The sequence below is a fragment of the Podarcis melisellensis genome (assembly GCF_964234715.1).
Source record: "Podarcis melisellensis genome assembly, chromosome: 14".
NCBI classification, from domain to species: Eukaryota; Metazoa; Chordata; class Lepidosauria; order Squamata; family Lacertidae; genus Podarcis; species Podarcis melisellensis.
The window spans coordinates 39,100,161-39,114,787 of record NC_138546.1 but is presented as its reverse complement, the minus strand read 5'-3'; the positions used below and the strand labels follow the sequence as shown (position 1 = coordinate 39,114,787).

General features: G+C 43.2%; 2 protein-coding genes across 3 annotated transcripts; both read left to right on the top strand.

The window, feature by feature from the left end:
- Positions 1 to 58: 58 nt before the first annotated feature.
- LOC309356925 (normal mucosa of esophagus-specific gene 1 protein-like) lies at positions 59 to 5,323 on the top strand. Of its 2 annotated transcripts, none has more exons than XM_081888835.1 (5): positions 59 to 212; positions 2,639 to 2,703; positions 3,854 to 3,939; positions 4,155 to 4,215; positions 5,127 to 5,323. In XM_081888835.1, exons 2-5 carry the CDS (start codon positions 2,659 to 2,661, stop codon positions 5,196 to 5,198), a joined length of 264 nt encoding a protein of 87 aa, XP_081744961.1. In that variant the 5' UTR covers positions 59 to 212; positions 2,639 to 2,658; the 3' UTR covers positions 5,199 to 5,323. The 2 variants fall into 2 exon arrangements, with proteins under 2 accessions (XP_081744961.1, XP_081744962.1); XM_081888836.1 differs by lacking the exon at positions 59 to 212 and adding an exon at positions 279 to 627.
- A 6,590-nt stretch (positions 5,324 to 11,913) lies between these two features.
- On the top strand, positions 11,914 to 14,381 carry LOC309356423 (normal mucosa of esophagus-specific gene 1 protein-like). Its single transcript, XM_081887860.1, has 5 exons — positions 11,914 to 11,997; positions 12,131 to 12,195; positions 12,487 to 12,572; positions 12,760 to 12,817; positions 14,242 to 14,381. The coding sequence occupies exons 2-5, from the start codon at positions 12,151 to 12,153 to the stop codon at positions 14,311 to 14,313; spliced, it is 261 nt and encodes an 86-aa protein (XP_081743986.1). The 5' UTR covers positions 11,914 to 11,997; positions 12,131 to 12,150; the 3' UTR covers positions 14,314 to 14,381.
- The last annotated feature ends 246 nt before the right edge of the window (positions 14,382 to 14,627 follow it).

The following is a 14,627-nucleotide window of genomic DNA, read 5'->3' as shown; positions in this document are numbered from 1 at the left end:
CCTCCCCCTGCAGCAACGGGTTGGCTTCCTTTCAGCCTACGGGACGCTGCCTCTGCAATTCTCGCTTGCAACATCACCTTGGGACAAGCAGCCTTGCCCACCTTGGTGTATTGCTCTTTGCATTGCAGGCGGAAAAGAGACGGACCATTCCACTCCATCGCTTTCCACCACTCCTAGCTGACAAGGGTCTTAAAAATAAACCACCGGTTCCGGTGAGAGAAGTGAAGAGAACGGGGGGCAGAATTGATCGTGAAATTGAGCCTGGCAGGCCTAGTCCGCTGGGGGCACAGAGTGTAGATGGCGGCTGCAAAATGGGAGGATGGAGACGGGAATAAAACATGGCAACATCTGTTAAGCGCCAACAGCAGCCGTGTGTTTAGGGGCTCCTGGCCTAGTCCTATTCAACGGCCCGCCACACATCCGGGTTCAAAAGCCTGGCATGCCATAAAACAAGTGGAGCTAAAGAAGCAAAGAGACACCGGGCGTCGGTTATTTCCAGGCTGCTTTGGGCCTAGCACCGGGGTTCCCAATGTGGGGCGCATGCCCCACCACCGGGGGGGGGATTTTTAAGGGGGGCAACTCGAGAACGAGTTAGCCCAAGTGAAGGGCCTTTTAGGCTTCCTCCAGGTGAATAGGAGTTCACTTTTTGAATAATAAGAATTAGATGGCGGGGGGGGGGGCATCAGGATTTTAGAGGTTGGGGGTCTGGCTGTGTAGTTGCTCTGCCCTCCCAGATCTTTGGGGGGGTCTGTTTTTATGCCAAGAAACCTTTGTTGAAGAAGGGGGGGGTTACTCATTGTCCTACATTCCCCTTCCTAAAGCAGCCTTTTCTGCAAAGCTTTTCATCTCTCTCTCTCTCTCTCTCTCTCTCTCTCTCTCTCTCTCTCTCTCTCTCTGTGTGTGTGTGTGTGTATATATATGTATATATGTATATATGTATATATTTGGGGGGTGTTGTTGAGATTTAAGGGTGTGTACTTTCTCCTTCGTTGTGTGAAGAGAGGATTTTAGACCTGTTGATGATATTATTATTATTATTATTATTATTATTATTATCACCCTATACCCAGAGGTCTCAGGACGGTTCACAGAAACGATCAACATAAAAACCGCAATATATAAAATAAAAATTAAAAAGTGTATAATGAAAGTGTCAGGTGAACTTCCCTGGGGAGAGCATTCCACAGATGGGGAGCCGCTGCAGAAAAGGCCCAATATTGTTTTGGATTAATTGCCTTGGACTTAAGAAGAGCGCTGCTGGATCAGGGCCCATCCAGACCCTCCAAGTGTCCCTATTTTCCAAGGACAGTCCCGGATTTACAGAAGCCATGTCAGTTTCTGATTTGATCCCCAAATGTCCCGTTTTTCCTTAGGACGTCCTTATTTTCATGGGAGAAATGTTGGAGGGTATGCAGTTATGTGGCCCCTGAGCCAAGGAGATAAGGAGCTATACAGGGAAAGTGTATAGGGAAGCTTTTTAATGTTCGATGTTTTATTATGTTTTTATATATGTTGGAAGCCGCCCAGAGTGGCTCGGGGCCACCCAGTCAGATGGGTGGGGTATAAATATATCTGGCAGGTTCAGGGTGCAGTTCCTCTACTGCAGGGGTCAACAACCTTTTTCAGCTGTGGGCCGGTCCACCGTCCCTCAGACCATGTGGTGGGCCCAACTATATTTTGAAAAAAGAAAAAAAATGAACTAATTCCTATGCCCCACAAATAACCCAGAGATGCATTTTAAATAAAAGGACACATTCTATTCATGTAAAAACACACTGATTCCCAGACCACCCGTGGGCCGGATTGAGAAGGCGGTCCCTGAACCTTATGTTGCCTACCCCAGCTCTACTGTGTGTCTCCTCCAGGCTATGTGACTTGGGACACACCCAGCTGTTGAGTGTTGTTGTTGTTGTTTAGTCGTTTAGTCGTGTCCGACTCTTCGTGACCCCATGAACCAGAGCACGCCAGGCACTCCTGTCTTCCACTGCCTCCTGCTGGTAGCTCATGCTGGTAGCTTCGAGAACACTGTCCAACCATCTCGTCCTCTGTTGTTCCCTTCTCCTTGTGCCCTCCATCTTTCCCAACATCAGGGTCTTTTCCAGGGAGTCTTCTCTTCTCATGAGGTGGCCAAAGTATTGGAGCCTCAGCTTCAGGATCTGACCTTCCAGTGAGCACTCAGGGCTGATTTCCTTCAGAATGGAGAGGTTTGATCTTCTTGCAGCCCATGGGACTCTCAAGAGTCTCCTCCAGCATCATAATTCAAAAGCATCAATTCTTCTGTGATCAGCCTTCTTTATGGTCCAGCTCTCACTTCCATACATCACTACTGGGAAAACCATAGCTTTAACTATACGGACCTTTGTCGGCTAGGTGATGTCTCTGCTTTTTATGATGCTGTCTAGGTTTGTCATCGCTTAGCAGGCTATATAAAGGGAAAACTGCCTCCTGCTGAATTTCGGAGCAGATCCAAACAGCCATTTTGTCCTTTTGGGGGAAGCACTAGAACTGAGTTATTAAATCTTGGGACGGAGAAGTGTATATAAAAAAGCTAAAGGGTCAAGCGGTGCATCCCTCTTCCCTGGGTGGTACCCAAAGATGCTTACTGAAGGTATCTCTGGAATTTGGTTTCCCCCTCCAGGTCTGCCCCTGCTTGTTACCATGGCGAATATGGGATTCTTCGAGCTGCTGATGAAGAAGAAGGAGGTATGTTTTAGAGCAGGTGCAGGACTGATGCCAGATGGATGGAGTCTGGGTTATCATCCATTCCTATGCATGTAAGCATACAGTGGTACCTCAGGTTAAGTACTTAATTCGTTCCGGAGGTCCGTTCTTAACCTGAAACTGTTCTTAACCTGAAGCACCGCTTTAGCTAATGGGGCCTCCTGCTGCCGCCGCGCCGCCAGAGTATGATTTCTGTTCTCATCCTGAAGCAAAGTTCTTAACCTGAAGCACTATTTCTAGGTGAGCGGAGTCTGTAACCTGAAGCATATGTAACCCGAGGTACCACTGTATATGCATATAGTGGCACCTTGGTTCCCAAACGGCGAAAACCCAAAAGTAAGTGTTCCGGTTTGCGAACGTTTTTCAGAAGCCGAATGTCAGATCCAGCTCTTGGCTATTTTTTCTGGGGCGCCTGCACCAATCAGAAGCTGCACCTTGGTTTTCTAAAATTTCAGAAGTCAAACAGACTTCCAGAACGGATTAAGTTTGGCGCTTTTGTTTTTGCTATTTATTTTGCGTTTTTGTTTTTGAGGCTTTTTTGGTTCATTTGTTTTTGTGACTGTGTGGAACCCAGTTCAGCTATTGATTGATTAATTGATTTTTGTGTGACTGTGGAAATGGATAAAAGCCCCCCATCCAAAGAATGACTATCATCAGTGCAGGTAAGAAAAAATAATAATTTTAATTTTTATCATCTACAATACTGTCTTATTTACTTTATAGTGCAGTACATTGATTATTGCTTTCATTTTATGGATCAATGGTCCCATTAGATAGTAAAATTCGTGTTAAATTGCTGTTTTGGGGGTTGTTTTTAGAAGTCTGGGCCGGATTAACCCATTTTGCATTACTTTCTATGGGAAAGCGCGCCTTGGTTTTGGAATGCTTTGGTTTTGGAACGGACTTCCGGAATGGATTAAGTTTGAGAACCAAGGTACCACTGTATAAGGTTCTTCATTGAGCCAAGCAAGGAGAACGGAAGCACTGGGGGGAGAGATTTTCTGAGAGTCATCTCCTCCTGACTTGTCATCCTTTCAAACTCGTCTTTAGAGGAGGAATGGTTCTTAATTTAAGACCCATACATCACCTTGATGTTGCTATGAGAAATCCCTGTCTTCCTTCTGTCTTCCAGCTGATTCCTCTGATTGGATTCGTGGGATCTGCTGGATGCTTTGCAATCTATTCCAGCTGGCACTCTCTGAGAAAACCTGATGTAGTGTAAGCAACACAGCCCTTCGTTCATCTTAAATCAGCTACAGGATTTTTTTAATGTGGGGTTGGGAGCTTATTTCCAAGTAGATGTAATTTAAACTGGGCTATAAGGACCAGTTTTGTAAAAGCGATTAAAGCAGAGGGGGGACACCCTGTAATAATACAGTTAAGTACAAGATGTCATTTCAGCATATCTGATCATCAATACATTTCATTTTTAGTTTTAATAAGTCTGGCAACCAAGAACCATGGCAAGATGTGGATTTTACCAAGCCCCAGAAGGTAATGAAAATATTTGACCAAGAAACGAATTGTTATAGTTCCTAAGTATATTGTGGGTTTTCATTCAGAAATATTAGCGATTTTTCATGTAGGCTGATGTGTTAATAGAGTGGCTGTACAACTGGTGAACTTTTGCTAAACAATAGAGATTTGGACAGAATGCCACCTTTAATGTTTGTAAACTGCAGTGCGATCTCTCTTGACGAAGGATGGTTTTCGTGTGATAAGGTGAAGAAGGGCTTGACTTTGGCTATCTCATGGCCAATATTATATGACTGGTTTACGTAGTAAAGATCTAGTTTATAATGTTTTAATTACTGCATTTTTTGGTCATTTTATATACCGTATTTTTCGCTCTATAAGATGCACCAGACCACAAGACGCACCTAGTTTTTGGAGGAGGAAAACGAAAAAAAATATTCTGAATCTCAGAAGCCAGAACAGCAAGAGGGATCGCTGTGCAGTGAAAGCAGCAATCCCTCTTGCTGTTCTGGCTTCTGGGATAGCTGCACAGCCTGCATTCGCTCCATAAGATGCACACACATTTCCCCTTACTTTTTAGGAGGGAAAAAGTGAGTCTTATAGAGCAAAAAATACAGTATATATAAATGACTCCAAGTGACTTAATAAGAAGGTAAAATGCAAACAGGAAAAATGTACTGTATTAAAAGCCAAATTTATTTATTTATTAAAAAACAAACTATACATTACAAAATTCCTAAATTGCTCATCCAACAATACAGTATGAAGAGCAATGGCTTACTCCATATATAGCTTCCTGTGTAATGAAAATCATGAATGTACAAATTACCCAATATTTTGGGGGGAATTGCTACTAGATAATCTTGGGGGGATGTTTGCGTTTTTTAACATGTTGCTCTTTTGTCTCTTTGTCTTGAAATGCCTGGTAGCATATAACATTAAACCAGCAATGGAAGCCCATCGAAGAGCTGGAGAAAGTAAGAAAAATAACAAAGGGATGAGATGTCATTGTTTTGAAGCATGGAGTTCAGTGAGCTATATTCTAGCCATTTGTGAACTTTAAAAAGAGTTGGCTTATTTTTCTCTGAAATTTGCATTTTCAATAAACTTGGAGTTTTAGTTTAAAGTTAGGTCAGCGAATAGAATTTCTTTTTTGGTTAACAGGGGCAAAGATCAATCCTAGCATGGTTGAAATCCTCTACAGTGGTACCTCGGGTTACATACTCTTCAGGTTACATACGCTTCAGGTTACAGACTCCACTAACCCAGAAATAGTACCTCAGGTTAAGAACTTTGCTTCAGGATGAGAACAAAAATTGTGCTCCGGTGGTGCTGTGGCAGCAGGAGGCCCCATTAGCTAAAGTGGTGCTTCAAGTTAAGAACAGTTTCAGGTTAAGAATGGTCCTCCGGAACGAATTAAGTACTTAACCCGAGGTACCACTGTATTATTATTCTGTGGAGCAGGAGCTCTTAAATTAGTTCTCTAACTTCAACTGATTGAGTCTCTTTAATCTTTTCTTCGGAGAAATATCTGGGTTTCTTTCTACCTGCCCTTGTGTTGATACCCTTTGCTTTTTGGAAAATACTTAAAAAGAACAAATTCCATTCCCCCAGTTTTTTTCCACGTAAGAGAAAAAAATGCACAATCACAAAAGGCACAAAAATCGATTTACCCCAAAACTGCTTCTAGTCCCCAGAAGGAGCTTTCTATTTGAACCCACGGAAGGTTTCCCAAAGACCTTAATAACAGCCACGAGAGATGGGGACAATTTTTGTCAGGACTGCAAGAGCGGAGGAAAGGCGTTGCTTTCATATCTGCTTTTCCTCTTAGTTGCTTAGTGGTGCACAGAATTCTCCCTCTCCACATTTTATCCACACAACAACCCTGAGACACCACAACCAACCCAAGATGATGTACGGCTGATGGCTCATGCCCAGTTCCACTTGTTCCATGCCTTGAAAGCAAACCACATAACCAGCTGGAAAATCAGCCTTTCAGGAGTCCTTAAGCACCTGCTTCTGATTAATAAGAAAAACTGGCCCAGTCCTCTCTGCAGAAACTATTAAAACAACCCAAAGAAATGTGATGCTTAGACAGAAAAGGATTAGTTCACTCCCTGCTCCCTTTCTTGTAAGTCCTAAGTGGAGTTCATTTAATTAGCTAAAGCTAAGCAGGGTCTGGTATGGTTTCAGATTGAATGGGGAACCGTGTGTTGCGATTTCTGCATCGCAAGAGGTTGGACTACATGACCCCTGAGGTCCCTTCCAACTCTCTATAATTTTATATCCCTTCTTTTCCCCAAACTGGGATTCAAGGCAGCTCCCAGTGTTTAAAGCATCATAAAGGTAAAGGGACCTCTGACCATTAGGTCCAGTCGTGACCGACTCTGGGTTTGCAGCGCTCATCTCGCTTTACTGGCCGAGGGAGCTGGCGTACAGCTTCCGGGTCATGTGGCCAGCATGACTAAGCCGCTTCTGGCAAACCAGAGCAGCGCACAGAAACGCTGTTTACCTTCCCCCCCCTATTTATCTACTTGCACTTTGACGTGCTTTTGAACTGCTAGGTTGGCAGGAGCGGGGACCGAGCAATGGGAGCTCACCCCGCCGCGGGGATTCGAACCGCCAACCTTCTGATCGGCAAGCCCTAGGCTCTGTGGTTTAATCCACAGCGCCACCCGCCTCCCATCTTAAAGCATCATACAAAGTAATTTTTTAAAAAAGCTAGTTTCAGACAATAATAAAAATGCATCAGAAGCACATTTAGAACCGCCAGGCAAAAACGTTCGTTTTTAACCAGGCATTTGGTTGATTTGATTTGACATCTTATGCCCTTTTTAAATGTTTTGAGGGGAGGAGGGTGTTATTGGTTTGTTTTATATTTTGATTTTATTCTGTGAACCGCCCTGAGACCCCTCGGTATAGGGTGGTATATAAATTCTAATAATAATAATAATAAATAATAAGTCCAAGCAATTTCCTGCTTCTCCCATAGTTTTCTGTTTGCCCCACCACATTCCACAGGAAAACCTGCTCTTTAGTGCCGAATCGGAGCAAACATCAATCTGTGGAAAATGCAGTTGACATTTGCTCCGATTCAGCAGTAAAGAATGGGTTTCCCCTGGGCAAACTGATGGGAAAAGCTGAAGTCTGGATGAGCTCTGCATGGGGATTCACACCCTGGTCTGACAGGTCCTAGTCCAACATCCTAACTACAGTCACACTGCCCAATCTTGATCACTGCTTTGACCCAAACTGCCTTGCCACCGCTACTGGTATTTGGTTTAAATGGATCCTAAGCCTATTTATTGAGCACATAGCTGAATTTGTATTAGAAACAAAAATGTACTTGTGGCTCAGAGCTCATATTCAACAGCAACATCAAGTCAGTACTGAGAAAAAAACATACCAGTAATTCAAACATAAAGAAAATATTCTACAAATTCAGCATGTGTACATTTTGAATCAGGGAATTCTTGACACCTGGGTTTTTGTTTTTTTCTGCCTTCTTTCTGGGTGGTAGTTTCCCCAATACATTGCTCATTTTTCTGCACTCTTTTTTTATTCTCATGTATTTGTTTATGCAGTTCAGAGCATGTTAGTGGGAAAGTCACAGGCTTGAGAGCCGAACAACATGTTTATGTGTGGGAGATCTATTCTCCTGACAAGTTGATTTTTACTTCAGTGAAAATATACAGGGCATCAACATTTGATCGGAGAAGGAAGGAATCTCCTCCGCCCCCCCCCTCCAGCAACAACCACTTGACCACAAGAGTCTGGGGATGGGGTCTTTTCTCGACTTTTCTGTTAAGGTGAGATTTCCCCAGCCTGGCCATTTCTGGGGGGCTTCATTCTCTTCCCACCTGTGAAAATGTGCTCTCTCCATTAATGTACATTAGCTGTATACAGGTGTGGAACTTCACATTCAAATTATACAGGGGTCAGCAAACCTTTTCAGTAGGGGACCGGTCCACTGTCCCTCAGACCTTGTGGGGGGCCGGACTATATTTTGGAGGAAAAAATTGAACGAATTCCTATGCCCCACAAATAACCCAGAGATGCATTTTAAATAAAAGTACACATTCTACTCATGTAAAAACACGCTGATTCCCAGACTGTCCGCGGGCCGGATTTAGAAGGTGATTGGGCCACATCCGGCCCCCAGACCTTAGTTTGCCTACCCATGACATACATAATCTTAGTAAATAATGTAACCTCTCACACACCACCCACTTCCCACATTGTCTGATCCCGCACCTTTTACCACACCTTGCAGGGGCATTTGGCACAGAATGGCATTATAAACAAAGGAGATACAGCATTGTATTCTGTAGGTAAAAGGTAAAGGACCCCTGGATGGTTAAGTCCAGTCAAAGGCGACTATGGGGTTGCGGTGCTCATCTCGCTTTAAGGCTGAGGGAGCCGGCGTTTGTCCACAGACAGCTTTCTGGGTCATGTGGCCAGCATGAGTAAACCACTTCTGGTGCAACAGAACACCATGTCGGAAACCGGAGCACACGGAAATGCCGTTTAGCTTCCCGTCGCAGCAGTACCTATTTATCTACTTGCACTGGTGTGCTTTTGAACTGCTAGTTGGCAGGAGCTGGGACAGAGCAATGGGAGCTCACCCGAAAGGCTCGGTGGTTTAGACCACAGCACCACCTGCATATTCTGTATTCTGTACAGTATGCCCCAAAAGCTATTGTGTTTGTAGAAAATGCCAGTAAAGTGGTACCTCGGGTTACATACACTTCAGGTTACAGACTCCGCTATCCCAGAAATAGTACCTCAGGTTAAGAACTTTACTTCAGGATGAGAACAGAAATTGTGCTCCGGCAGCGCGGCAGCAGCGGGAGGCCCCATTAGCTAAAGTGGTGCTTCAGGTTAAGAACAGTTTCAGGTTAAGAACGGACCTCTGGAACAAATTAAGTGCTTAACCCGAGGTACCACTGTAGAGTACAGCCTTGCAACAGAAAAGGACCTCAGTGTAGATTGGAGAAATCTGGCAGGACAGAATGACTGTCACTAAGAGAGGTGTGGCCAACTCCCAAGAGACTGCGATCTACTCACAGGGTTAAAAACTAGCAGTGATCTACCCCATTTTGGGAGGTTCAGGTCAAAGTTGTTGAGCTTCTTTGGGGGGAGCCAGTAATCTACCAGTGATCTAACCACAACCGTCCAGTGATCTACTGGTAGATCACGATCTACCTGTTGGACGTGCCTGCACTAAGAGACCTGAAATAAATAAATAAAGATTCATCCTGCGATTGTGTCATGCTTTATGATGAATGTCTGAAGCACAAGCAAAACAGGCACTGAATAATAAAGTTATACCTCTGAAGTAAGGGAAACTCCAGCATGCAGGCACACAGCCCAAAATGGGTATGGGACAATGGGCCCTTTTGCACTACACAGATTCATGGAGGGCAAGGCTTTCGATGACTTTTTTCCCTGGTAGCTACGCTCTGCCTCTATAGTCAGAGGTAGGAAGCCTCTGAACAACAATTGATGAAAACCGCAGGAGGGGAGATAACTGTCAAGCTCAAGTCCTGCGTGTGTGCTCAGTGGGAAACTATTTTAACTGCTATAACAAGGGGGGTCTCTGGGTCCTCCCCTTTATATTTTCCCTTCTACACAGTTTCTGTTTCTCTTTTCTTTTTCTTTCTTTTATTTACGTCTCACAATATTTAGTGCAGATGTAATTATATTTTTGAACTTTCAATAAAGATGTTAAAATAAATTATCTCCAGGCAATCTAATGATCTCCAGGCAATTTCTCCAACTAGGCAAAGCTCTTTTAAAAAAAATATTTATGCTTTTCAGGTTTATAGCTTTCACTAATTTTACAATTACTTTAACATTTCAAAACTTGACCTCCTTCCCCCTCTTTCTGCAGTTCCTTAAATTTATTTTTAATATCTTCTGCATATCCAAATTAACTTAATTTGCTCTGTTTTTCATCTACTTTATTTAATATATACTCTTATAAAACAGCAGGTTATCAATAATCCTGCCAATGTTCTTATCTGTTTACAATTGATCTGTAAATATTCAATAAACCATTTCCATTCTTTTATTAAAAGTTTGTTATCTTGATTTATTATTCTTCCAGCAAGTTTTGTCATTTCTTTCGGTAAGTTTTGACATAGCTCTTTCCAGACTATTAGTCAATTTTTAAAAACTGGCTTATAAACCTTGCCAGGGGGAGGATAATTGCACTTGAGACTTGGGCGGCACACACCGTGCATTTCAAAGCACAGGTCTTCCTCCAAAGAAACCTGGGAATTGTGCTTGCGACTATGGGGTTGCGGCACTCATCTCGCTTTCAGGCCAAGGGAGCCATTGTTTGTCCACAAACAGCTTTCCGTGTCATGTGGCCAGCAGGACTAAACCACTTCTGGCGCAGCAGGACACTGTGATGGAAACCAAAGTGCGCAGAAACGCCTTTTACCTTCCTGCCGGAGTGGTACCTCTTTATCTACTTGCACTTGGACGTGCTTTCGAACTGCTAGGTTGGCAGGAGCTGGGACAGAGCAACAGGAGCACACCTAGTCTCGCAGATTCGAACCACCAACCTTCTGATCAGCAAGCCCAAGAGGCTCAGTGGTTTAGACCACAGCATCACCTGCATCCCTTATAATGTGTAGGGAGTGACAGTGTTGCAAGACTTAGGGGCAGAAGCAGCAAGAGGAACCCCACATGTTAAACTTGTTGTTGTTGTTTAGTCGTTTAGTCATGTCTGACTTTTAGAGTACGTAATGTTTTAATAATATAAATGTTTTAAGTCTTTTTATCAATTCAGTATATTTTCTTTTAATTGTCAAATAATTCTGTATACATTGCGGCAGCCTTTGGCTATGTGCAATAAAACTGACTGAGATGTCTGACTCTTCGTGACCCCATGGACCAGAGCACACCAGGCACTCCTGTCTTCCACTGCCTCCCACAATTTGGTCAAACTCATGCTGGTAGCTTCGAGAACACTGTCCAACCATCTCGTCCTCTGTCTTTCCCTTCTCCTGCTGCTGAATTGCAACTTATTACCAAACTTAAAACCATGGAGAGACCTGGTCTGAACAAAGACATTGGATTCTTATCTCATTATACATGACAAAGCAATTTTTCACCTTCTCACCCCTTGCTTTTTCCTGTAAGACCTATTGCAGTCGTTAAGAGTCATCAACAGGCTCATCACAGCTATCTGCCAATCACCCATTCCCACCACCCTTCTGAGTAATACCCCTCCCCCACCTTCTCACTATATAGAAGGGTCTGGTGACTTCTGTTTCAGTGTATCTGAAGAAGTGTGCCTTGCACACGAAAGCTCATACCAAGAACTAACTTAGTTGGTCTTTAAGGTGCTACTGGAAGGAATTTTTTTATTTTATTTATTATTATGGTTATTTTACATCCCTAGATCTCAGGCCGGTTCACAAATGTAAAATCACAATATCAACAAAACCAAAACCAACGTGCCTATTAATTTAATGGAGGGGCAGCTAATCTAAGTGCCCCATCGCTTCCTGCAACAAGGGACACTTCATCTCCCTCCGGTTACCGGGGTAGGAATCAGGCTGCCTCCTCCAGTGGCGCAGCTGCGCGAATCCAGCAGGGGGCGCCCCACCCCTGCGCAAGGCGCAAGCCATTGGCAGGATCCCGGTGCGGTTCCTGCGCTGGGTGTCTCGTCCGGACTACGTGACTTGGGCCACATCCAGCCCTTTGGGCGTTAGCGGGCTATATAAAGGGGAAGCGACGTCCTGCTGAACTTCAGTGCGGATCCAGCCAGCCAGGTTATCATTGCGGGTGTGTATTTGTTGCACCTGAACGGACGTAATAAATTGGGAAGGGGGTTGCGCCAAGGGATGCGAGCGCCTCTCCCCCTGAGTGGTACCCAGGATGCTGACTGATGCTGATGGACCTTGCTTTTTTCTCCCAGGTGTGCGCCTGCTTCTCACCATGGCGAACAAGGGATTCTTCCAGCTGCTGATGAAGAAGAAGGAAGTAAGTTTGAGAGTAGCAGATGCAGGGATGGTGGTGCCAGACGGATGGAGACTGGCCAAGGAGAAACGGGAGCATCTTTGGGATGGACGGAGAAGTCCTTCTCCTTGCGAGGAGGCGCTGGGAAAAGAGGCTTTTGGCTAAGCATCCTCCTCCCTCGCCATCCTTTCCAAGCGCATCTTTGGAGAGCAGAGACGGAGCTTAACTTTTAAGGATTTGCTTATGCATCGCCCAGACCTTACTAATTTTTTTGGGGGGGTGGGGAAACACCCCTGACTCGCTTCTGTCTTCCAGCTTATTCCTCTGATCGGGTTTGTGAGTTTTGCTGGATTCGGAGCCACCTTCGCCGGCTGGAACGCGCTGAGAAAACCCGATTTGATGTAAGCTCATTCTTCCTTCAGCTTAGCTGAACTTTGGATTCGGGAGTTTTATTTCCAAGTAGCTGTGTTTTAAACGGGGCTATAAGATCCTGTTTCGTAGAAATGCTCTAATTTTTTATTTAAAGAAACCTTTGAAAATACAATTAATTACAGGATGTCATTTCTGATCATGACATTTCATTTTTAGTTTAAGCAAGTCTGACCCAGAACCGTGGCAATATGTGGATCCTACCAAACCCCAGAAGGTAATGAAAATACTGGACCAAGAAATGAATTATTATAGGGTAATTAGTCCCTAAGTAAATGGTGGGGTTTTATAAAAGAACTATTAGCCGGGTGTGTGGTTGATTTTTTAAAGAATTGCTAATGTGTCAACAGAATGGTAGTATATAGAGGAGCACTGAGTTAAAGTATTAATTTAGGCACTATTTGCACCTGCGTTTCAAAATTCTGCAACTTATTTCGAGTGGAAATTTTGGTTATGGAAAGCGAAAACTAATTTGTAAATTACTAGCCTCATAATAATTTTCCCATAAGCTGTGTTTGAGCAAAGGAATCTTGCACCTGCCAAAAACAAAAGAAGAACATTAAAATTGATTAGAATTGGTTTTTTGTTGCTTTTATTAAAAATTTCTCATAAATTTAAACTGCTCTGGCAACATAGTATTTTTTTTTGTAATATAATTTAGTATTCTATCAGCTTCCAAAAATTTTGAGTCACTTCTCCATTAAGAAAATGACCAGGGTGCCTGCTCCTTCTTTAAAATAGAGGACACAATCCAGGAAAAAATAAGCACCGTATAGCATGTACTTTGCTCTTTCCCATTCTTTTATTTTAATAAAGCTGCAATTCTAATCCTTCTTACATGAGAATAAACCTCATTAAAATGCAAGAAGACATATTTCTGCATAGACAAGGATAGAATTGCACTGTAAGAATGCTCTCTAACATTAATGCTCCTCAGAATAGATTCATTTATGTCAGTGAATCTACTTGTGAGTATGACCTAGGTGGAAATCACCCTTCAGCCAAATAAACTCTTTTGTTTTTATCATGCTCTGAGCAATTTATTCTTTTATTTTGTACAATTGGTGGCTTTGGGCTAAATAATAACGATCTGGACCCAATGCCGCATTTAATGTTTGTGAACTGCAATGTGATCGTTCTGGATGAAGGGCAGTTTAAAAGTGTGATAAATCATGCTCATAATTATGACAAAGATTTACATTCCAGTGCTGTTTTTCTAGAAAAAACAAGTGCCGGAACTCACCATGAACACCTCCCTTGCTCTCTTATAATGGCAATGGCTGAAAAAACGCTTTGCATCTAGTAAATATATAGTTTATACGATGACGATTAAGTGCATTTATTCGTCCCTTAATAAAAATAGTCTCAAAGTGACTTAGCAACAAGATAAAATAGAAACAGGTAAAATAAATTAAAATCCAGATTTTTAAAGGAGTACTATGCAAACTGCTTATCTGAATAATATGACAAGAAGGATGATGGCTTGCTTCTACAGTTAGCTGCCCGTGTAATGAAAATCATGAATGTACGACATAACCAGTATTTGGGGAGAAATTGCTACGTGATAAGCTTTGAGTTTGGGTTGGGCTTGTTTTAACACTTTGCTCTTTTCCCCTGTTTTTGTCTTAAAATGCCTGGTAGCATCTAACAATCAATCAGCAATGGAAGCCCATAGAAGAACTGGAGACGGTTCGAGAAATGACGAAGCGATGAGGTGTCACCCCCTCCAAACGACACTCTATGAATCTAGTGGAATCATTTCTGCACAAACTAGATTATCGAAACCAGTGTGCGGAAATGCTTCTGCTACATTTTTAGGGTCTCCCTCCAATTTTTTGGACTCTGGATTAAGGACTGTTCCTGTGGTCCTTAGTAAGTTACCGTGCATACAGCCACACAGTCCCAAAATAGAGGTTGGCTCACACTTGCGACAGCAACGTTTGCTTTGAAGCACGGTGTCCGGCGATCTATATGCTATCCCCTTGTGAACTTTGAAAAGAGTTGTCTTCTTTTTCACCGAAAGAATG

Coding starts and splice junctions, on each gene's coding strand:
- LOC309356925 (XM_081888835.1), top strand. CDS start 2,659: ATGGCGAATATGGGATTCTTCGAGCTGCTGATGAAGAAGAAGGAG. Junction 2,704..3,853: donor TGCTGATGAAGAAGAAGGAG/GTATGTTTTAGA, acceptor TCTGTCTTCCAG/CTGATTCCTCTGATTGGATT. Junction 4,216..5,126: donor ATTTTACCAAGCCCCAGAAG/GTAATGAAAATA, acceptor AATGCCTGGTAG/CATATAACATTAAACCAGCA.
- LOC309356423 (XM_081887860.1), top strand. CDS start 12,151: ATGGCGAACAAGGGATTCTTCCAGCTGCTGATGAAGAAGAAGGAA. Junction 12,196..12,486: donor TGCTGATGAAGAAGAAGGAA/GTAAGTTTGAGA, acceptor TCTGTCTTCCAG/CTTATTCCTCTGATCGGGTT. Junction 12,818..14,241: donor ATCCTACCAAACCCCAGAAG/GTAATGAAAATA, acceptor AATGCCTGGTAG/CATCTAACAATCAATCAGCA.